The 25,800-nt window shown below is 39.5% G+C and overlaps 1 protein-coding gene across 2 annotated transcripts in view; it reads left to right on the forward strand.

The window, feature by feature from the left end:
• The first annotated feature begins 22,173 nt into the window (after positions 1-22,173).
• The window catches only part of si:cabz01090165.1 (uncharacterized protein LOC100333421 homolog), an 87,800-nt gene continuing 84,173 nt past the window's right edge, over positions 22,174-25,800 (forward strand). For both annotated transcript variants that reach the window (XM_036537243.1, XM_036537244.1), the window contains exon 1: positions 22,174-22,730. In XM_036537243.1, the coding sequence (XP_036393136.1) occupies positions 22,702-22,730 (29 nt within the window). In that variant the 5' untranslated portion in view covers positions 22,174-22,701. The remainder of the gene's footprint in view (positions 22,731-25,800) is intronic.

A 25,800-nucleotide genomic window follows, 5' to 3' on the forward strand; every position in this document is an offset into this window, starting at 1 on the left:
TGTAAAGTGCTGGGATCTCTAACAAAACACTTGAGTTGTTTGTTGTATCTTGCTGTCTGAAAAAAAATACTTTAATTGTATTATACTTTTATCATATGTTCTCCATGCTGCAAATCAGTACAGTTTATGAAACAGATGATAGCGAATGACACAAATTAATATCAATATGATGCCAAGGTACAAAAATTTTGCTAAAATTTCCTCACTCACATTATAGAAGCAGTACCACAAATAAATGTTATCCCAATCCCAATATTCTCTCTTCTGTATGTGCATTTGTCAATACACATAATAAATCGGGGAACCATTCCTACTGAAGGGAAAATGTACCTATAATAGTGGTATTACATGAAGAAAAGAGGAGATGGCATATTTTTTGCTTCATTTTAGAGTAGTAATGATTTATGTACTGGGGATATGACATATACTCCTCAGTAATACTGCAAATCATTTATTATTCATTCATCCATTGCATTCAATGTAGCACCTTATTATACACACATATAAACTCAAACCACATACACACACACATGTACAGTATATATATATATATATATATATATATATATATATATATATATATATATATATATGCTGTATATTAGAGAGCACTCCCAATAGGAGCAGAGAGTAACAGAGATGGTGTTGCCTAAGAAAGCAAGCACATCCCTTATTTATCTCCACGCTTTGAAATGCTCTATTCAGGATCCCAGAGGCAGAGAGGGAGCAATGGAAAGAGGAGGAAGAGGAATGAAGAATAAAGGCCTTTGTGGAGGAACAATGTGATTCAAAAGCAGGGTAGGCTGTGAGGTGCTTGTCATTGTGAGAGAGGGAGCCTTGCCTCTGAAGATCAGAGCGACCGTCGTAGTATGTCCGCGTGCAGCGGAGCCCAAACAATTTGTGACCTCCGCTGCTATAGATTGGTCTATCAGGCTGCAGCACACCACCCGGCTTTTTGTTGATTCCAGTTGTGAATGCACTTGCAAACAAAAAAACGATACACCGCATTGTTTTAGTACCTTCAGCTGGGTTGTGTCAGACAGCGCTGGCTGGCAAGTGATTTATCCGGGTATTCTCCCCATCACAAACAGTTACTGTCCGCCATACCGGGACTCTCATCCGTTGCACATTTTCTTAAAAATTTCGACAAAGAGAGGCTGGAATGTGGGGTCTGCTTCATTTAGAGACAAATATTTGAATCAATGTGTGGCAAATCCCACAGGCTATTTAGGTCTGCACAGCATAGCAATACCTTTGATGATGCAAGAGGTAGAAGTGTGGAGTTTCCGTTAAGGTACTGGCTTTGTGGCCGAAAGTTTGCAGATTTAAATTCTGGATGAGGAAATTCAGTTTCACCACCGAGGAAGGTACTTACCCTGAATTATTTCAGTATCCATCTTAACTGGATAATTTTAAAATCTTAGCTGCAATGGGCAAGGACATATACTAAGTAAATATGTAATACATATACATAAAACACAAAGGGTTGATAATTAAAGTGCGGAAAAAATAAGCCATTGAAGTAAAATGTGTTCAAGGGAAAAGCAAGGTCTTCCTCTTCCATTCCTTTTAAAAGCTTTCTTTAAGGGCACAGACCGGACAAAAGTATGGCCTTTATGATTGAGACAGCCTCAGTAAGTCGTAGGAGGAATTAAAAAAATGGAATTCAATCTACTGTGAAGACGTATTTCCAAGACCTGGAGCCTGTGTCATGAAGGAGGATTACTGAGTTATCTGGCTAACTTTAGAGAGGAATTCCCAAAAATCAAGCATAGCTTGTTTCATGAAGCAACCTCAAACTGTAGCCGACTAAGTTACCATAGCAACATATCACTTAGTCCAGACCTGCCATCATCAAGCTAGGTTGAGCTTAGTTTGACCTGCAGTATGAAACCAGGCATGTCTGACCAATTAATTCCTGTGACACACTTTCCAGATGTGGTGTCACCATTTCTGATGTAACTGATTGATAGTAGTGGGCAAATTCTAAGAAGAGATTTCAGGAAAGGAGATTTCTACAAATTGAAAGGATCCATTCCTTTTCTCAGATTATTACTTTCAAAAATGATACTGCTGTGTCTGTGAGAGTATGATATTATATATATATATATATATATATATATATATATATATATATATATATTTGCAAGTAGAAGCTTCTTACAGTCACTGTAGCCACTGCTGCATTTGTTTATCAAATTCCCTAGCTATGCAAATGCATATTTCACCACAGAAGGTTGTCAAACCATTGCAGATAATTCATACATTTTATTCCGCATAACTATATTCATATTTTCAGGCACAATATGGTAGCAATATAATTAGTAGCAATAAATCATAACATTTGCATTTAAATGCTGTTCAGCTACTCCCAAATCGCACAAACTTTTACACATTATTTGTGGAGTTCCCTAATGTCATTAGCATTGTCCATACCACTTTGGACAGTGTGCTTGTATTTGGTGCTAATCTGGACCCAGGTCTTCTTTATACCCTTTGGATTAAAACTACATGTGTAACGGGTGGTATCTTGCGTTGTGTTTTTAATATGATGTTACGTGGGTCGGCGAGCGAGCGAGTTTCGAACCGAGGTTCTTACTGCTCGCTGCCAACCCCTTAAAGCCAGCGTCGTTGCCAGTTGAGCTAAAGGCAAATTGCCGTTAGCCTGTCGGCGACAACGCTACTTAACCAGGTCTCAGAGGGAGTGACGTAGCCGCTGCAACCACTCGGCTACCTGCTACCCGCTACCTAAGGCTTTACGCAGGACTCACACGAGCTAATCACTTCAGCTCTGCTACACTCACCCCCCTTTGACCTCCTCTGACTCCTCAGCGACCACTGGCGGCCAAGCTGTGCTTTAGCCAGAGATCCGAGTCACGGCACCAATGTAACGGGTGGGTCGGCGAGCGAGCGAGTTTCGAACCGAGGTTCTTACTGCTCGCTGCCAACCCCTTAAAGCCAGCGTCGTTGCCAGTTGAGCTAAAGGCAAATTGCCGTTAGCCTGTCGGCGACAACGCTACTTAACCAGGTCTAAGGGGGAGTGACGTAGCCGCTGCAACCACTCGGCTACCTGCTACCCGCTACCTAAGGCTTTACGCAGGACTCACACGAGCTAATCACTTCAGCTCTGCTACACTCACCCCCCTTTGACCTCCTCTGACTCCTCAGCGACCACTGGCGGCCAAGCTGTGCTTTAGCCAGAGATCCGAGTCACGGCACCAATGTAACGGGTGGGTCGGCGAGCGAGCGAGTTTCGAACCGAGGTTCTTACTGCTCGCTGCCAACCCCTTAAAGCCAGCGTCGTTGCCAGTTGAGCTAAAGGCAAATTGCCGTTAGCCTGTCGGCGACAACGCTACTTAACCAGGTCTAAGGGGGAGTGACGTAGCCGCTGCAACCACTCGGCTACCTGCTACCCGCTACCTAAGGCTTTACGCAGGACTCACACGAGCTAATCACTTCAGCTCCGCTACACTCACCCCCCTTTGACCTCCTCTGACTCCTCAGCGACCACTGGCGGCCAAGCTGTGCTTTAGCCAGTGATCCGGGTCACGGCACCAATGTAACGGGTGGTATCTTGCGTTGTGTTTTTAATATGATGTTACGTGGGTCGGCGAGCGAGCGAGTTTCGAACCGAGGTTCTTACTGCTCGCTGCCAACCCCTTAAAGCCAGCGTCGTTGCCAGTTGAGCTAAAGGCAAATTGCCGTTAGCCTGTCGGCGACAACGCTACTTAACCAGGTCTCAGAGGGAGTGACGTAGCCGCTGCAACCACTCGGCTACCTGCTACCCGCTACCTAAGGCTTTACGCAGGACTCACACGAGCTAATCACTTCAGCTCTGCTACACATGCATAGAAAATGAACATGTGATTTTTTTTTTAAAATTACTTAAACCCATTGAAGGTCTGGAGAATTATCACAGTCAAGCACAATCAAGTAGCCGAATAGCATATCTAAAATGATGATAAATGTGAATATAGCATACCTTAAAATATTTGTATGGATGGTGTATTTTCTTCTAAAATTGATCTGGTCACCCACAGGGAAATACAAGGCTCTTTTGCAGATACTCATAGTTGCACATGGAGGATTCTATATGCATCTCTCATGCCTTCAAAGTCAAACAGGCATGCAGAGTTTGCCTGATCATTCAAGTCTGACTTAAGTAGATAGGATAGAATTTGCCTTTGTGACACAGAAGAAACATATATTCACTTACTGGGTTACCTTAAGTTGGCTAACACACAAAAAGCGTGACTTAGTTGAGCTGTGTGAAACAGGCCCTGGTCCTGGAGACCTACTGTTTACACTTTTTTGTTATAGCTGTGCTCTTAATTTATTTTATTTGATCGAGCTGGTAACTGAATACAGAACCGGCTTGACATCATTAGCTTTGGCTGTTCTTTTTACAGACAAGGATACAAGCAATGGTTTCTCAGTAAATTATTGTTAATTATTTGTCATCTTGAGCCCCTTCATCAAATTATTAATATAGACACATATTTAACTAAAAGTTATTAGTTGTTCAGTAGAGCCTAGGAGCTGTAATTAAAGGAATAATTCAGCTTAATTGAGAATGCTGTACCAAAGCTTTGCCAAAAGCTGTTAGCTTTGCATTAGCTCAAACTCAGCTCCAACAATTCATTTCATTCAGCAATAATTTATAACATATTAAACATAGCAATGTATAAACAAAGGTCAGCCCTGAGTTAACATCTCAAATAAAACTAATTATCTGAGAACTCAGCAGAAATTAAAGGCAGATACAGTGTCCATTCGGCATAGGGTTAAAGAAATATATGAATAATAAAGACTGGTGAGATACAGAGAAGTATACAGGGTATAGAAATGCCTTAATGTTAATTTTCCATTTTTTTATATTTTAAGGATCACCATTTGCAGCTTAATCCTTACCATATTACATTTAATTATTTCCTGTGTGATGACATTACCTTGCCAACCAAATCAAAAATTTTAACTACAACAAAAAGACCAGTATAATGTTCAGGTCTAATTCCAATCTTTTTATAATAATCCAAATGCAGTATAACAATGTACTTGATATGATGACAATTATTTAAAATACTTCAAATAATTTTATGTCACAATGTCAAGTTATCACAGTTAAGCTGTGATGAAATAAAGAGGGTATCAGCTGCTGATCACTGAATTTACTGAAACTGATACTGTACACTTTTTTTTTTTTTGTATTTTTCTCCTTTCTCATTGACCTTTTAAAAGTCACCCATAATTTAAGATCATCACAACTGCAGTGACAACAATTGAAACTCACATAGGACCATGGGGCTACTATTTTATATATTAAAAGTACCATAGTGCACCAGGAGGAAAATTCTGTTGAAGGATATGTGCATCCTCCTGACATTATCTGAGTAATTTGTAGGCACCCATATGAGCCCCAATGTGTCCAGAGTGGGTGATGAGAGAACCCTGGCTGGCCCCTATGTCAGAGCAGAACAAAGCCAGTTTGGACTCCAGGAATGACATTGCTGGATTCAAAACAGGGCCATAGGGCCATAGTTTAGCCTGCACCTTAAACAATCACTTTAACTGTTTGAACCACTCAGGAGCCCCAATACTGTACACATGTTAAGCATTTGAAACATAAACAAATAGGTTCAGGATGAGCAGTTTGTAGATGGGTTTGGAGCCTGCCCTGTTTCAGGCTTAGGAGCCTCTACCACTTCCAATTGAGGAAATGTCAGTGATATCAAATGTCCCTTCATAGTGCAGAACCCAATACTTCAGCTTGGGTACATTCCCTGTAAAAGCAAGTGAATACATCTCCCACTGCAGTAACAGTAATAAGCCGGTTTTGGCCCTCTCGCTGCCCTGGTAATTGAGTTATCCTTAGATTTACACTACGTGGACGATCACAGCTCTGTCATTAATCTGCTTAGACAAACTCTTTGAAGTTTCTTCTGCGGTTTTCTCCACTTTGTGCCAGTCAGATGCTGCAGATACCGCCTATAATTGATCCTACAAAGACGAAGAAAGGGAGACAGGCATCTGCCTGCAGGAATGGGCTCTTTTTCTGGTAAACCGAGTAATTTGTTTAAGAGGCTTACAGAAGTGCATAGAGAAAGAGCAAAGAATCAATGCACTTACTTCATCTGTGAAGCACTACCCTCATTTTATGGGGAGGGGGCCAGACTTAATTAGGGGAAATCTTATTAAAATCTTATATATTTTTTGTTTGTTTTTTTGTGTTATTATTAACTAATCAAATGCATCAGACTGGCTGCTTTCATGGATTTGCTGTTCCTTGTATCAGAGTGGAAAGTGTCATGCTGCACAAAAAGGCTTTGGGTGCAAGAATTAACACTGAAAATCATACACGAATCTATAAATAAACAGTTAAGGAATTACTGAGAACATCACAGAGTAAATGTTACTCCCTACAAAAGAAATCCTATTTTCAGAGACCAATTAAGCACTGCTACTGGCTTACACTTCATAATTTGAGGTTATTGAGTCATAGGCTCCTTAATTTAATCTTTTTTTCTGCCTCTGATCTGCTTCTTTAGTGAAGCATTGAAAATATCAGTGTAACACGAAGCACAGCCAATATTCTGTCAAAATTATTTATTTGGTAAGTGGTAATTTACTAATGTAATTATACTCTAGTCATATAAATAAGCACTGCGTAACTGCAAGTAAATACATTGTGACTGCTTCACATTTGCACATTGTTCTAAATGGTAATATTATCCTAAACTGAGTAATATTAAGATTGGTTCTTGGGTTTAGGGTTAGGGTTGTATATGTATTTCAGTGCTGTTACATTAAAGGAAGAAGATAAGTTTGGATATACATGATTCAAATAATCCCTGTAATTACAAAAACCCATTGTATATTTTCTGCATGCAATGCATGCTTAATATACACTTTAGAATAGAATAGAAATAGAAATAGAATAGAAATAGAAAGCCTTTATTGTCATTATACAAGTACAATGAGATTTAAAGCTTCTCTATACAGTGCACACATAACTTAAACATAGAAATAAAATAGAAAAGAAAATAAAACTATAGTAGAATATAAAAACTATAAAAGTATAAAATATAAAATTACTAACAACTTTGTGTCATAAGAGACAAAAAGTGTAAATGTTTATGAATGTGTTTTACTATTATTCATATACCATTATTGCTCACTTTTCCTAGCTAAGGCTAGAATTCTTTCATTTCCACAATGTACAGTCTTCGCTTTTCCCCACTAATCTTACAATGTGTGTTGTAATACCTCACAGTAAAGCTGGTAGATTGGCATCTTGAAGACACCTTGTAGCTCCTACAACCAAAAGCATCACTGGAATCTAGTTATAACATCCATATGATGTCTTGTGTGTGTGTGTGTGTGTGTGTGTGTGTGTGATGCAATTAATTTCCACACTGGAGCCTTTTCAGGAATTTTATTGCAACCCCTAAGTCCCCACAGCCACTGGCTACAGTTCAAACCTGTATATAAATGTGACAAAGCACAGTTATTTGGTTTGAAAAAAAATCATAAAGATTTGCATGCTAAAAAATGAAAAAGTAAGAAAGTGCATAACTAATTGTTTTTTTTTTTTTAAGACGGAGAAAATTAGTAAAGTAAGAGAGGTGCTTGAGGTTCTGATGTTTGAGTCTTGTAATGAAAGTTACAAAGCTGTCACAGTTTTTCACTGTGTCATTTAGCACCAATGCTCAGAGCCTCAGGCGGAAGTACTCATAATTTAGTGTGCTTGGCACCATGCTTGTCACTACTGCCAACAGAGACTTACTTGTTGAATTACAGCTAGCTAACAAGCAATATTTATCTTTATATTTATCACCTGAATTAATAATTGGTCCTGAAAAAAAAATGAATTGCTTTGCTTTTTGGTTTCCACAGTACTGTGCATTCAGTGCTGTTTCTGGTAAAAAGTCTTAAAGGTGTGAGAGGGACAGAGTAGAGATGTAATCTGGGGAGAATTATAGATTTACAAAAAGGGCAAGAGGCATGGTTTTTGTTCTGTGTTTCTGTTCATAGAAAAGTTATGTTCATACAACGTATTTCCATCTACATCAATCACCATTCTACAGATTTTTTAAAAATGCATATGATTGGCATTATTTCATGGCTGAGTGATTTTTGTGGCTCATCATTTGTCTTCTCTAGACACATATTTTCCAGTCAGTGTATAATGTGTTTAATGTAAGCTAAAGCCACAGTGTTCATTGCTATTTATACTTATACTACTATATATGCAGTCTATGCATGGTATTAATATGAGTGCGGAAGTTCTATTTTTTCATAATCGCCTGATATTCTAATGATTTATGAAAATATTTAAAATAATTGCTCGCTAGTCACTGAACTAAGTGGGTGCTGTATTTTTTTTTTCTCTGTAGCTTGTTAAATGTCATCACGAAACAGTCTTTTTTTATGAAATTAGATTTCACTGCATTTGAATGTATATGAAAATACATCTGGCATGTAATTCATGCAAGATTGCATTTTATATTAATTCTCTGAGGGACTTTGCATGCTTGGTTGAGCCCATTATTGTGAAAACCAAAATCAAACGTGAAAATTATGAACAGGTAAGTAAAGAGAGAGGAGGAAATGAAAAGATACTTTATAATTAGTTACCCAATCAGAGCAATCGTGTGGTTGTTCATGGCATTCCTCTTTAGAAGAAACACTGGAGGTGACTGGTTATTTCACACAAGAACTGATAAATGAAACCACAGAATGTTTAACAGTAAATGTCCACAGCAGAACACATGTTTTAAATATCAGGTCTGTTGTAAGACATGTAGGCTGTAGTTATATTGCCCCAAGTTTAAAAAAAAAATCTAAAATTTATATTTTGCAAGCGAGTCAATATGTATCTCATAATATGCAATAGCAACAAATTAAAATGCCCACAAGATACAGAATTTCATGAAGGCTTGTTTATTCTAAAAGCTAAGAAAGTCTAGCAGGGGAATGATGGACAACCCAGATGCATTTAATTTGCTTGTGAATCAATTACATACTGCAGCTGGTAAGTTTAAATAACTGGCTTTCCCAGCTTATTTGCAGAAGAGAGTGGGAATAAAATCACACAGAGACCACACTTTTTTTCTTTTTTTTTTCCAAAAATCCACATATTGTGTAAATGCAAGCACAGGGAGAGGGATTGCTGAAGACACTGGATCAGGCCAAACATTGGGAAGAGCATACGTGCACCATGAATGCTTAATCAGCCACATACAGGCTGTGCAAATTCTGACAAATGTGCCAGGGAGTGTGCGAATTTGCTCGGCGCAGAATTGGAAGGCTTGTGACAGGGAGGAAGGGGCTGTTGAGACTCCCTCATAACCGCAGCTGACATCCCAACTGACTCCCAGGTAACCTGCCCCGACACAGGGCGACATTGCTGTTTAAACCGGTGATCAAACGCCGTGCCTCAGCTTCCAGGAGGCTCACCGTCGCTGCCATGTTTAAGCATTGATTACAGTCTGGGAGAAGGGCAGTCAAAACAAGATGGGTTACCTCATGAAAAGAAATGAGAAAATGCAGACAAATGATAGCTCACTGCAAAAAGCTTCCCTGCAATTATTTATCTTTTTCAAAGATGGCTGCACATAAATTTTCAACCCTCAGCACCAGGTTCTTCTCTGATTATATGTATTGTTGCTTCAGGTTCAAATTTGAATAGCTAACCTACGTATTTTTAAATAACAGTAATACCATCTATTTTTATTCAGTGCACACCAGTAACCCCTGTTTTCAAACTGGTTCTTAATTATTATAAAACAAAAGACTATAAAGACTTTTTGTTGTACTCCTCTATTATTTCTATCCAAATTAATGAGTATTTCTGACTCAAACGGCAATACTGGTTGGAGACAAACAACAAAATCATCAAAGGCTTTTGTTAAAATGTTACCCTTTTAATGAGGTTTTGTATGCATGTAGAATGAAACAAAGAATACCCTTCATTAATTTCAAACACGGACAAGCTCATGGAAATCCAGAAACATCATCTTACAACTTTTTTTGTGTTGTGTTCAAAGGCAGGTACTAATTGTCGCTGACATGGTGAATTATTCAGCCTTAAGCATTGTACAAGTCCGCAGAAATCATTTCAGCTCAAATTATATTTCATTTCAGTTTAATGAAAAAAAAAAATTATAGGGATAAATCGATTTGCAGAGCGGGCTTGTCAGACCACCACTTGTTTTGTGTGACATCTTTGTGAAGTTTCCATTCTCAGTGCCCCCTGTCTAAAAACCAGGGTGCTTGTTTTAAAAAATGGCTGTGATGCTTTCTTGGTGTATAAGCTTGTTTGCTTATACACCAAGAGTACAGTCTTGTATGTCTAAGATACCGGACTTGTTCTCTTTCCAATCTCTGTTTCAATAAACTGTGTGCAGATTGCGTTTGTAATGTATGTACAGTTCTAGTGGATCAGCATCTGATATCAAAATGCAGTGTGCATGGTATCCAATACATATGTATGCATGTGCATTTGTGAGTTCCATGTTGCTATTTTCTGTTTCTGTTTAGCAATGAGATGCCTGTACTGACTTAGATGCACTCATTTTTAAATCCCCTCTAAATATTAAGATTCTCAGTTTAAGCATGCACCTCTGAATCAGGAAAATGCATAATCCTCCCAGTAAACACGTTTCCCAATCACTTTTGATGAAACTAAAATGAAAATGTGGTTATTTGAACCAAAATTCCATTTCAAGTCTGCGAACTTCTGTATTGGATGGAAAATTGATTTTTCCACTTTTTTTTTCTTTTTTCAGCACCGGTTTCAGAAACTGAAATGACAAGTGTCTCACACACCACACTAGAGAGCTGCAGTTGCATGCAAAGAGTAAATGGCTGCATTATAAACTGCTACCAATGACAAAACCCACTTCAAAAGTAATGAAAGCAAACTCCCCTTTAGAAAAGAAAAAAACTTATGCATATGGGCACATACACATATACATACATAGGCATTACATAAATGTTCAGATATAGTGTGTTATAACTCATCACATAAAACAGTAATGCTGTGGTGCTGATAGAGCCATATACAGCAAAAAAAAAAACTTGTCTTCAATGTAAATGCTTCTTTTAGAGGTATTTATAGGGTTCCCTGCATCAACAGTAAAATTCTTCATCATTAAAGATGATGACCAAAGGAATCAAGAGACATCAGCAAAGACTGTTAGTCACGTGGGGAAACTAGCCCTACAAGGGGAGTGGAAAAAGTCAGGGGTATCGTTATTTTGATAAAATTCCTTTTCAGAGTACTGGGGTAAAAATCAAAATTGCTGTTGGAGTAAGCCAGTCAAGGTGAAGCTAAATGTGTGCAAAAATTATTCATAAAAGAGTTCAAAGAGAAAAAAATAGTCAATATCTGCATATGGAAAACCACAGCAGAAAAATGTCATGTGACCGTCCCTTTAAAAGTCTCTCGACATCCGAAAGATGCCATTTCAAACACAATTTCAGAAGTGCTCATTCCAATTAAATTGGTGTCACAGATATCTGCTCACCACGCAGCATTTGGTATTTCAAGGTGGTATACGCAGATGAATCTATATGTGTGAGCTGGGGCTGAGCATGCTTCATTTTCATATCTCAGAGTCAGGCGCACATTCTGCGACAGTTTATTTGCAAAAAAATATGCTGCGCAGTGGTTAAACTTACTTCACCTACAATTTACTACTCGTTGTCTGTCTCAGTTTATAAATTAAGTGTCTCGCAGGCTGAGATATAAAACTCAGCTGCGGGTGGTTTTTGAAAGCTTATGATTCATGCATTTGTTGCAGACCAGTTACAGGAATGCGCAGGCTGTCCTCATTTACCCTACTTGGTTATAGATTACTTTGTTTTGTTTTTTTTCTTTATTGAATTCATATTCATGGACAATTCTAAAGCATTTATCCAAAATAACTGTGTTCTTCAATATTAGCAGTAATATATACTTATGTATTCTTATAACAACTACTGAAAGCAGAAGGCACCACTTTTTTGGCTACAGCAGGAACACCTTAAACCTCACTTAAAAATCATGAAATACTGTATAAGTAAAAGCAAAACAGAACACTACCTTATTCATATATTTATTTATTAAGATTTATTTTTGACACTACAGTGGTAAAGCACTCTGTTGGAGTCTTTATGCCTCCAGAATAGAATCTCGGTGCATGACATTAGCGCATTATTTGCATGCTAAGCAGATGCCTCATCGAAGACAGCTTGACAATCTTGCATTTTGCACATTATCCATTTACACAGATTAAGGGCTGCAATTTTCTGGTGATGTGATCGGCGTCCTCACCACTCATACATACTGCTACTGCCGCAAGTATCCCAATGCTGGGCCGAATTACTAGACTACACATAATTGAGAAGAATTGATTGATAATTACCTTTTTCTCCAGGATCGCAGAAGGGGAGTTATGTACTGGTTTATGTACTTAATGCATAGCATAGTGTTTTTTTCTTTCTTATATCCATATGTAGTCTAGATTTGAGTTCCCTAGTAATATATGTTGTCCCTGTAATAACATTGTTGAAAAGAGGTTACAATTTTAGTGCATGTATTTCACAAGAGAACATATAGCCTATGTACAACAAGCCTTACAGATCCAAGCATGACTGGGTGAATGGCAATTGACTTAAAAAGTTAGCCGAGTGATCTAAATTGTCACAACAGCATGTTGTATGTGTTCACAGCAAATACATAAGAGAGAACAATGATAGTAGTGTGAACAACAAATGCACAGTGGGCAAAAAATAGCTCCTCTCATTTATTTCAGTTTTTCCATATAGCAACAACATTAGTAGTCCCTAAAGGTTGCCTGAGAAATTCTATAATTAAACCAAGAGGGGAAACCATTGTTGATCAGTCAAAGAGATGGATTTTTTAATAATTTCTGTGCACTCTTCAAAACGAAACGAAGCTCACTCATTGTTATTAATGATCCCTGACTCCAATTTAAAAAAAAAAAAATCAGAGAGCACTTTGATATACAAAGCAGATGAGTGCAAGAGCATTGAATGCTGTTATTGGTGTACTAATCATGTTCTTCAGTTAATGAGTGCTAATTTTCAAAGCTGTTCTGTTTCTCATTGTGAAAATGCATGTCCAATACAAGTGTTCTTCCTTTCCTTCTCTCTCTCTCTCTTCTCTCTCTCCCTATATATCTATATATATATATATATATATATATATATATATATATATATATATATATATATATATATATATATATACATATATATATATACACTATATGGACAAAAGTATTCAGACACCATTACATTACATTACATTGTATTCAAATACATATACTTTAATATGGAGTTGGTCCCCCTTTTGCAGCTATAACAGCTTCCACTCTTCTTGGAAGGATTTCCACAAGATTTTGGATTGTTTCTGTGGGAATTTGTGCCCATTCATTCTGTAGAGCATTTATGAGGTCAGGCACTGATGTTGGACGAGAAGGCCTGGCTCGCAATCTCCATTCCAGTTCATCCCAAAGGTGCTTGATGGGGTTGAGGTCAGGGCTCTGTGTGGGCCAGTCAAGTTCTTCCACATCGAACTCATCAAACCATGTCTTTATAGTCCTTGCTTTGTGCACTGGGGCACAGTCATGTTGGAATAGAAAAGCATAGCATTGTCCAAAATGTCTTGGTATGCTGAAGCATTAAGATTGCCCCTCACTGGAGATAAGGGGGCCTAGCCCAAACCCTGAAAAACAGGTGTGGCCAAATACTTTGTGTGTGTGTGTGTGTGTGTGTGTGTGTGTGTGTGTGTGTGTGTGTATATATATATATATATATATATATATATATATATATATAGAAACAGAGAGAGAGACAGAGAGAGAGAGTAATTATTGCCATTGAGGCGTACATTAAACTATAGATCTGTCACTCTGATGATATATTCACTTTATCTTTTTTCTTTTTAAAATGTTCACTTAAATCCAAGCCAACCAGCATGTAAGATGGAAGACAATGGCTGCTGATGACAATGGAAGAGTGTGTGATATTATTTATGGGCTATCGGTAGTTTACTTACACACCTTTACAGTATGTTCATTCACATTTATTTCTGTTGTGTTCATGTAGATATCCATACAAGTGGATCATCATTTGCGGACATGACTTTGATTATCATTATTTTCAAACGAATCAACGGATCAGTCTGAAAGCAATCGTTATCCTCATGCACTACAATATTTGAAAACTTGTAATGCCGCTTTCTGTTCAGATTCTGTGGTATACAATATCCCACTTTAGTATTTTACTGCTGCCTGCATTAAAAAGCAGTTGAGACAAGACAATGTTCTGCAGTGTATGGATCACTGCCAGCTTAGCTTAGCGAGACATGGTAGACCTGTGTTAAATCAAACTGCTGTGTCTTCAAGAAACATTTTTTCATGAAGTCCATTAAAAAGTAACAGTTATGTGAAGCAAAAAAAAAAAAGTTAAGAACAACAAAGAGCAGTGTTGTCATGTTGAAAGAAGGTTATCACCCTGTTCAGAGTGATTTCGTAACCATGATAAATAAAGCATTTGTCAGGACAAAATACAATATTAGCCACACACACACACACACAGATGCTCACACAAACACACACACACATACACACACACACACACACACAATAACAACATTCATTCAAAGAAAATTTTATATGGAGCAAAGGCCATCCAAGCCATTTACTACTATAGTACTACTGGGTCAAGACTGGTCATGAAAAATGTTATTAGTTCCCTTTAATGGGTAGCCTATTAAAGGCCTGGTTTAGATCTACATGACTTCAGTTTCTCTTCATACCATATACTCCCTACCTGCAATCAGCCTTGTTGCCTTGTTCTGTACATAAGAGCTTATATGTCCTTCTTACAGTGTGATCCAGTGTTTAGAGCTGGATATAAAATCCACACTGTGGACCAATGAAGAAATTATATCACACTAATGCAACATAATCTAATTTCTACTGAATACATTTTGCATATATCCCAGAATCTGATTTGCCTTTTTTTAACCATTTTGGCAAAACATTGATCCAGATGGACTTATCTACTATTGCATCCAAGTCTTTTTCATATTGGACACACTCGAATTTAGACCCCTCCATAAAATAATCATGCTGTGAATTATTGCCCATATGTGGAACTTTACATTTGGTAATGTTAAATTAAATTTGCCAGGTGTGTGTCCAACTGTGGTTTATATTTACATCTTGCATCAATATTTTAACAACTTTTAGACTGTTTGCCACAGGTCATAGTATTCTGTCCTGCAAAAGCTTTGAGCAAGTCTGCTTGCTACTGATGTCCTTATCAAGGGAACATACTTTATGTAAATAATCACTACATTGTTGATTCCCCTTGTCACTACATTGTTTGTATTTTATGCAGATGCCATGTAGAGCTCCTTTAGTTCTAACTGATATCAGTTTGATAATATCATATGCCCTTTGATAGAAATTGGGGCAGTTGTAGTCATTATTGATATCTTTCCATCCTGACAAGCTTTTTTGATCTCTTTGCAAAGGGTTTCAGTAAATACAATATGTGGAAAAAGTGGCATTGATTGGAGTATATGTAAATTTGCTTCCCACCTCTTATGATCAGAAAGCAGTAAGAGGTGAGGAAACATGGCAGTGGTGGGCAGTATTTGTGAATATCTAACATATTGTATTTCTGTATTAATGGCGATGCACTCTGAAGACATGCACATATAAGTTTTCCCCACAGATTGTTAACACAGGAAGATATGACTGATTATACTGGTACACAAACTGTCAAAAGGCATGGACAATGTAGGCAAACAGCTCAAACTATTATATTTGGTAGCCATCAATATACAGCCCTTCTTACCTAACATCCAAGCTAGCTGTTTTGGATAGAATTTTGGAGCTAAATGTAAATGGTGATGTGGAATGTGTTACAAATATTGTGCAAATTGTGCTCTATATATTCAATGCCCCCTTTTACCAACCTAAACTGATTTCTTCATACAGCAAACTGCTTATTGAATGCAAAACAACTTTATAAAGATTAATATTCCAATTCTCTATTGTTTACTGACAACATTAGTTATTAATACACATGGTAAACATGGAAATTTCAAACATCCAAATGCAACCATCTGCGTGTTATCTTTCTATGTACAGAGATTCCCTCACCAAACAAGGCTTCCACCAGCTGGATAAACTGTGCAGTTCTCAGATATTGGTCTTATCATGACTTCTTTTTAATAGTGCAAATTCTTATGAGCAACAAATTAAACAAGACTGTGTTAGCGCTTTCAGTGTAACACATCTGATTCAAAATTGCAAAGAAAACACAAACATGACGATAGTGGTGGTGATGATGATGATGATGATGATGATGATGATGATGATGATTATATCTATTATTATCATTGTTGTAGTTGTTGTCATTGTCACTGTCATTATCGTTCTCTTTATCTCTTGTGACAAAATTTAGAAACACCTGATGTAAAGAGCTGTGAAGGACGCTTTGCCATTGTGGTTTTGCCTCAGAATGTTATAGGAACAAAAACAAGTGAATCTCAGTTTTTTTTTTCTTCATGCTGATTTCAACTCTTTATTTTCCAGACATTTTGGGTTTATCTCAGCAAATCTTCATCCCTGATTTTAAAAAATCACTTCAGAATTCAAATTCATTTTTCATCACTTTATTATTACCATTCATTCATTTTTTGATGAAATTTATATGCAAAATACTATGTAGATATCAATGTGATCAAACAATATCAATGTTTTTAAATGTTGGATGATTGTTCGTAGTTTCTTTGATATCTCTTCATTTTGAGGTTCTCAACATTTTCAGTGCTCACCGCATTCAAAAACTGTTGTACACTTAAAATTCACACTCATACCCTTAACAGTTAAGTCCCTTTGAATAAAATCTAAACTGGAAAAGAATTTTTAAAAAAATAACCTGTCAATATGTACCCTGAGACTATTTCTAACTTATGGTTGGAAATGAAGAAGGGTCATGAATGACAGATTTTACAATTTACAGAACACTGTTTGTTGGTGTTAACCACCAATATTTTTTTACGTACAGGAGCTGTGTTTTCCTTTTATTGAAAAGGCCAGAGTTTAAAGCACTCCTGGCTTTGACATTGAAACAGGTTTAACAGAAAGTTTGTAAAATACCCATGTGATTGTGCTAATCCTTTAATAATATGAATGTAATTTACAGTCAGACTGTAGCGGTGAGAACTAGTGAAAGGGAGAAGGGAAGGGAGGGGCCTTGGCAACAAAGCAGTGATTTTAGACCGACTGCCTTAATGTGTTTATATGCATGCACTGAGAGTGAGGAATAATCTTATTAAACTGCACCACTGTTTTTAACTGTGATGGATATTTTTGTTTCTCTCTTCACTCCCCCCCCCCCCCCTCTCTCTCCACTCTGTCTCTCTTAGCATGCTTTTTTCTTTAGCTCTCATATCATGCAAATACCAGAATAATTACAAATGGCGTATCATAACAAAGGTTCACGTATGATAACAATGATGTAATATTAATATGGATAAGAAGAGCAATGGAGATTCACACATAGTAGGAATGTGTTAAAGGGGGAGTGCATGAACAGAAAAACAGAAGCGGGATAAACAGACATGTGACAGAGAAAGAGAGAATTGAGCTGAAAAGAGCATTTATAGGCATCCCACTTGCTGCCATGTACATCTGTTGCAAGACAAACTTCCTGTCTGCCAATGACAACAGTCACAGGGAATACGGCACAGATGAGGCTTAAGACAAATGGTTCTCTATTCGTGTGACAAATAATTGCAAACTGCTGAACAACATCACATTTTCCCTTTAATTAAAATAACTTCCCAGTACAACTGAAAGGGAGGATGAAGGTTAGACATTTGGCTCCTCTGTAATTTCGCAAGCCTATAAAAGCAGAGCTTTTGCCTAAAGCTACCAATTACTCTTGTGAATTAGTAAACTGGAACTTATATTAGCAGAGAGAGTATTGATGCATTAAAAACCAATTAGCAGGCCATGGTTACAACTTAATGAGGGACATATACGCACAGTGACACACACACACGTTTGTGTGTGTGTGTGTGTGTGTATGTATGCATATAGCATTATACATTCTGTATTCACTCTTTAGGTCAGTGGCATGAAGCAACAGTAGATTTGAATCCGGAATCAGATGTAACGGAATCAAAACTCTCCATCTATCCTTATTCGCTGTCCCACCTTGCTACCTTGAATCAAAAACTGGGGCTTTACAGCAACAATCCAATCCGATCATGCCTATCCACGGTGCCTGAAGCCTAACATGCAAGGCCACCGCCCATCCAAACAGCAAAGCCTCTCACCACCTTCAGCTGCCTCCAAGAGGCTTTGCAGACTTTTGGCCCGCCGCCTCATTTGTGGTGAGGTGGCAGAGTCAGCCAACCAGAGACAGAGAAGCGTGGTGTGGGTGTGAATGACCTGAGGGTGGGAAGAGAGCATGGGCGAGGGGAGGGTGGGTAAATAAGGGCAACAGTGCAGTATGCAGCGGAAGCCCAGGGGAAGCAGTGACTGGCAAACTGGCTTAGGCAACCAAAGCCCGGACGAGTCTGAGGTGACAGGGAGTGTTGGCAGGAGAGGGGAGCTTCATTATGAGAAAGTGGTGGGCGCCGGAAGGACAGCGCGGGTGGGATTGCCACAGACAGAGAGCTGTCGTGACGGCATGCGAACGTGTGCGATCAGGTGTGAGCTCTCAGTTTTCCCAGTTGATGACCTGCTCACGGGAAGAAATTGGCAATTAAAAGAGAAATAGGGATATTTTTATTTTTAATATGTGCTGAGAAGAGCCCACCAAGACTATCTGCTCTCAGTAGGAAAGGGATCTTTTTTTCTTTTTGTTCCATTTTTTGCTAGAATGGAGGGTGGAGAGGCTTATTCTTGAAAGATGGACAAAACTGTAAATGCAAACTAATGGGATGAGAATCACCAAGCAAACAACATGGACTAGAACATCATTAAAAGCCACCATCCATGGCAGGCGTGTCAGTTATGCAAAGCACTTTTTCATCCAGTCCCATTCAGAGCTTAACGAACCGTCACAAACCCATTTTGACAATGTTCTCTGTACATATTTTGGAATTTCTTGCGAGAGTGATTGCATGGTGGCAGCTAACTCTGTATGACAAGTGCTAATCAAGCCTTTGCTGTTATGTTTTTCCCCAGAATGCACAGAATCTGGCAACTCAAGATCATTTCCGAGGGAACAAAAGAGACAAGAAAAGCAAAACAGGAGAACAAAGTGTCGACTTATGGCGAGGGCCCATATAATAGAAAGGATCGTAAGTCGGCTGGACCCATTAACTCTGGCCACCTCCTCACGTCTGCCAAGCTGTTGAAAGTCACTTGGCACAAAATCTCCTGCACTCAAGTGCCAGGCACTTTCAGTCGAACAGGGATCAGCCTACTGTTAGCCCCCATTTAACCTTCGAAAAAACCTCTTACCTCCAGCATGCCACAGTGAAGCGGGCTCTTGTTGCGCTGCCACTCTACTTAATATAAACCGCTAACAGCATTACTCCTTCCAGGACCGCGGAGTGTCGCACGTCTAACTACGAGGGGGTTTCTCATACAGAATATTCACCTGAACCGACGCACATTTACTGTTTGCGATTTTGAAGTATCCGGCGGGTATGAAACACGGACAGATGGCGTCGATGTTGAAGTTGAAAAAAAATGCGCACCCAGAAGCGCGAGTCAGCAGTCGTGTCACAAAGTGCTGTTTCGCTGCACAGTGGAAATGGTGAAAGTTGACTCTTTTTTACTTTGGTGCTGCCGTGTCAGCAAATCTCATTCACTCAGGGTTTCTAATTTCACCCAAACATGATTGTCCTTCACCAGGCAGACAGGCACTTCTGCGCAAGGACTCCTATTGTAATTTCTGATTTTCGAGACTTCCAGTGATTCTGCTCAGCCGAGGTTATCGGATTCAAGAGGCAACAGCATTCATTAATGCTGACAGTTTTCCTAATCAGAAGCATTCCAGGCACTTGTGCAGACAGAGCAAATGACGAAGATTTGTTAACCATCTTTCAACTGCATAATTAACCATCACTTTTACAATTATGTATATTTTTATCCCCATTCCCTTTGACATGCTTCTGAAATATTATTGCTGTACATGAAGCACAAATTATGGATTTGATAAATTAAAGGAGGACTAAAAGTTAATGTAGTGTTACAGGAGTATATAAATTAGGCTACTAATCACTTTTGATTAGTAATTCCTTGAATATATATTTTAGTCAATGATGATATTTAATGCAATTGTTGCTTGGTTACAAGTAATATTCCTCAGCATTGTGATCATATAAAGGTATATCTTTTATTCTAAATATGTATAGATTGCACTATACTTGAGCTTAGTGTGTTTAATAGAGTGTTCTATTTATATTATACACTTCAGAGGTGTCAGTCTAGTTTTATGGTTACCATACTCAAAACATATATTTTGAGTAGTTTAACATTAGTTTGCTAACCCCACTCTCCTTTACCATACTCCCCTCTATTTTCAGTGGCCCACTCCTGCAGTGAAACTCCCTCTCCCCTGGAGAATATGGCATGTGGGTGTATGATACAATAGATAGAGGAGATCATATTGCAGTATGCTTTCTTCCATTTGTTTCTTATTTTCTTACGGGGGAAAAACGGCATGCGAAAAATAAGGGCTATGTCTGTTCTATCATAAACGTATAATCCTTGGCATTTAACATTCAAATCACATCTATTATTCCACCTCCTGTGTATTTGTGTTTTAATACATTCACATTAATACTGCAGGGATGACGCTGGGTTTCTTTCTTCATATAATCCACACATCTGCTCACTGAATCACAGAGCCACTGATGTGTCGCTCACTGATCACTGAAACCCATTAAAGTATAACATCAGATTGTTTGCTTAGTAGACGCCCTCAACCAGGAACAGTTTACCTTATATGGGCAATAAATTCTGACGAAACCTTCTTGTAGTTCACAGATCACTTAGCGCCGATAGAAACCCATTTATTAAAGAGATGCGGGGAGCCCTCCCTGATTCACCGATGATTTGTGATGGGTCTCCCCAGGAACCAGTGTTTTCTATTGTTCAGCCTGTCACGCGAGGGGTTAATATTCAACACTGACTATTCCTAAAACCGATAGCTCAAATGATTAGTCAATGAAAAGTATCCGCTTTCCTCTTCTGAACGGCGTACGCACGAATACATTGCAATACGAAACGCTGAATTTCAAAGGCTTTTATAATTAAGTGCCGTTGGATTGAAAATCACAGAGACTAGCCAATTCTTGGTAACTCCTTCTTGCTGTGTATGAGAAATCAGGGCCAGATTTGAAAATATAACGGAATTCGACGCACGTAGTTTTGTTCTCATTTAAATTCAGAAGCTCATTCCGAGAGCCATCCTCCCACCCCCAGCGCGTGCATCCCTGATTATTTCCCTGTCCTCAGCTGTGCTTCTCCGCTAAAACACGTCCCTTGTATGCTTTACGCGGAAGATGCTGTACCGCGACACCTGCACAAGCTTTTTTTTTTTTTTCAACGCAATTCTCTGCTCGGAGATGAACATGGAGATGGGAAGTTGTTCTTTTGAAACTACTTGGTCAGCAAGTGCGGAGGGGTGCGCGGAAGCTGCACGCCAGAAGGAATGAGAGCTGCCCTGCAGCGACAGCGATATTACTTGGAGAGAAGTCGTCGGACTGGGAGTGCCGTGAGTAGTTCCGAGCGCTGAGACATTCTGTCACCTCGCCAGTCTGCCAAGCGTGCCCGATTGGAGCCACACTGGCGCTGTTATCATGTAGCGCTGGTTCGTGTTCGTTCGTCATCTGCCCGCATCCTCAACAAGACGGAAAACGAGGCTCCGTATTGCTGCAAAAAAAAGAAAGAAATCCGTCACCGCGAACGCTTTTCGTTTTCTGTTTCATGGATTAAACGGAGGTATTGGTGGTTTAAAAATTCCGCTGAATGAGAAGGTAACGGAGACTGTTCTTGGATATCGAAACACAAATAAGGCGGGCACCTCTGTGCGTTGCTTTATAGACAAAGTTCAAGGTTAATGCAACATTTTGTTGGGCTGCATTTTGGAGGAGTTTCATTGCCTCGGGATAAATGCGATTTCATATTTTCCTCGGCTGCCCTCTGCCTGGAATTTGTATTTGAACACATTTTGCACCGTTCTAACGAATATATTGGATTTATTTGAAACGGACTACATGAAATGCAAAAGTCATTTTTGAACCGTTGCTTGAATGCGTTGTGGATACCAGAGAAGGACACCGTATCAGTGCCAGATAGGTAGACAGGGGCTTTCTGTTCCAATGCAGATGACCGAATTCAATGACTAAGTCCTTGTCTCCGGAATAGAGCCTCATCGCAGTTCCCATTCTTGTTTCTGTGTGACATATTGGGCGAATCTCGATATATGAAACCTGTCGTCTGTCTGGATGTATGTCTTTAAGCACGGCCGTTCCTTTCTGCTGTCAACTCGGATGAGAGTTCCTCGCTGGCGCCGCTTTAAAAAACCTATTGCCGCCTCAGTCTGTCTTTCGTCCAGGGCACTGTCGAATCCTTCATTGTAAGAAGAGAGGCGCAAAGTTGGGCGCTGTACACCGGCCATCTCGTGATCGATCCGACGATTCTTGAAATGAAAGGATCTGGGAGAGGCAGAGGAAGGTAATCGACAATCTATTTATCCAACTCTACGTATTTATAGTTATGAAATGAGGGAAGCAATTTTTTTCCCTTGTGATACTATTGTGTGTTTTCTACCGCCCCAACCTGAGCCGGGTATTTACATGTTGGTACTTGGACCTTCACTTGGTAGACAGACCGAAAATGATTGCTTCCACCTTGGCCATGTATGTCTCAATACAAGTATAAGAGCATAGCATTGAATGTTTAATATTTTACGATAGAATCCCACGCTGCTTGCTGCGCCGAACTTTGTTGATTAAGAATATTAAGCTAATTTTACATGGAGCTGTAAAATAACCTTGTAATGTGTCCCTAACTTACGATTTATCTCTGGCTATTTTTTAAAAGTATGTCAACTAAATAATGCCAACATATGCTATGTTATGCTGAAAAGGGTCAAATTGATAAAGGGTTATCTTAATCTAATATTGTCATTATACAACAATGAATCAAGTATTGAAACATCATATGATGGTGTAATTTGTTTGTATAAATTGCTTGCATGGGGGTAAGCAGTATACATCTGCGTGCTGTCCCGGGTGAAATAAATTGGAAGAATTGTATGTGTTCATGTATGTGCATGCATTACTGAGTATTGCTAACTAATATTATGGTAGCGTGTATATGGAGATGCACGCACACACACATACACGCTTAAATATACAGCAATGTGTACTAGCTATCTGACCAGTACATGGTTTCAAATAGCAGTAGAAATTTGCAACGATAACATGTGTTATACGTATATAAGTATAGACAAAGGGCGGCAGTATTTTTTTCGCTCTCAAACACTCCAGGACCACGGACAGCTCCCAGTTCGCCGGAGCGGTCAGGGGTTGGTGTTGTGCCCGGCAAGACAGATTTAACATTTCAGTTAAAGAAGCAGTGGGCGTTCAGAAGATCAATATACCGTGTCGACATCGATGAGTATGCGAGTCGATATCATGCAGGATCGACTCAGATCGTGCTTGTGTGGATGTTATAGTTTGGAAATTATCAGGGAGTAGCTGCACTACGTGACTGAATGAAAGTGGGTGACTGGAGCGCTGTTTGGATGGCGCACCGTCGTGAGGACCGTGTGCTCAGGCACACACACACACACACACCAGTGACATACAGAGAGAGAGAGAGAGACAGAGAGAGAGAGAGAGAGAGAGAGAGAGAGAGTAAATATCTATTAACCAATAGACAGATGTATGCCATTGATCATTAGTATCTGGCGAAACTCACTATATCTATCTCATTCTGAAGGTCAGTCCATCAGCCTGATAAATGATATGCCACTCTATGAACACAGACTATTGTAAGAGCACGTATAATCGTCATGACAACATTGACAAGTTCGCTGCACACGATCCCAGAATCTTGTGCCAACCTTGGCCAGGTTTGCATGCAGAGAGCTGTCACGATTGATCAGGTGGGTTGAAGCAGTATCATGCTGCTCTACAGCTGACCAGAAAAGCGCGTAAGATAAACAACCTCAACACCTTCGGCTGAATAACACGGAAAGAAAAAATAACATTTTGTGAGTCTTATTTTAATGACTGTATGGCTTCGGGACTGAATCCAATACCGGGGGGGATGAAAAGGAAAACTAAACTACCAGGTATTGATTATACACGTTAGCGCCGGATCTGACAGGTTCAGTAATACCCAGGGGAGTTGGCGTGCTCGACGAAGATTGAATCACCGCGCCTGCTGCGATTCTGCAATCGGCGCGGGGTTATTTGACCTCCTACCTGAGAGCCGTCGAAATCACGTCCTCGCTCTCCCAGGCGGATAACCGTCTATGGCGAAGTGGGAGGGTTTAGCTTTCCCTTAGGTGAAATGTCAAGAAGGCTCCCGCCGTGGGTACGGGCGTGCTAGCGTTCGACCGGTAGTTAAGACAGACGCGGGTCGCGTCGTGTCCTCTAGTGCTGTGTAGGAGGTACGATGTCAGTTGAACAAGCATGAGCACAAGGACCGTCTATTAGATAGGGAAGTGTGACAGCCGTGAAGTGGAAGAGGGAAAGTATAGTTATAAGCCGAGCTTTCAGGCTAGAGGTACTTTATCTAAGTAAAATGTTACTTGGGTCGTTGTCCTGGATCCTGCACACCCCTGTACGCGCCACTCTCCTGAGATCTTGATACCCTTTTAACATAGGCCAGAAAGCCGCAACTCAGAGTAGACACTAAAATGCAGTTTGGGCCTCATTTGATGCTGAAATAACAGGGTATCGTGATAATTAGGGTTTTTAAGGTGTCAAATTATCCTTATTGGACAGAGGGCAATAACAGGGTGTGCTGTGATTATAGGTAGCTGATACATTTTAGTCTGTGCCAGTCCTCGACATAGCATAGATACAGCACACAAGTGTGACCTCAGGGATTTCAGAACCACTGTACCGCATGCTTTCAGATCCCTGCACTCTGCATCTTTATGTAGGGGAAACTAGAGCGGAGAAGAGGGTGCGTCGGCTGCATCGGCTAATGGCTGAGGTGGGTAATCTCCCTCAAAGGTGCAGCTGCGCGGACATTGATTAACCGGTTGAAATAAAACTCCTCCGGCCCCGCTCGCTAAAGTCTCAACTATTCCCTCTACAAACACGGCTCTCCAGCGAAGGTCTTTCAACGTGCCCCTCGCGGCGAGACCCCGTGATGAATTTCAATGTGGAATTATGCATGCAAGGGATGGAGTCCGCACCCATGCTTGTGTTGAAGGAAGATATAACCAACAGACCACGAAGCATTACGGGGAAATATGGCAGGCTTTGAAATAATTGGGCTCTGTTCATTCCCTGTCTTGTACAGTCACCATTCTGTGATATTTTTAGCGCCTCGATAAAAATAGGCAGTATAGGAACACCATAACTCGTCCACACTGCCTCTGTAATTGAGCGATTTATTTCCCCCAAACTCATCATCTTGTGATTTATTTTCATGGTTCTCCGCAGCATTTGAACTAAAAATAGTTCTCGCACCCAGTAACTGGGTTAATGAATTCTTTCATACTTTTAAGCAAAATGTTTTCTTTAGACGTTGGCGTAATTCAAGCGGAAGGAGAGACGTT

This window comes from Megalops cyprinoides, chromosome 9 (genome assembly GCF_013368585.1).
Source record: "Megalops cyprinoides isolate fMegCyp1 chromosome 9, fMegCyp1.pri, whole genome shotgun sequence".
Taxonomy (NCBI): Eukaryota; Metazoa; Chordata; class Actinopteri; order Elopiformes; family Megalopidae; genus Megalops; species Megalops cyprinoides.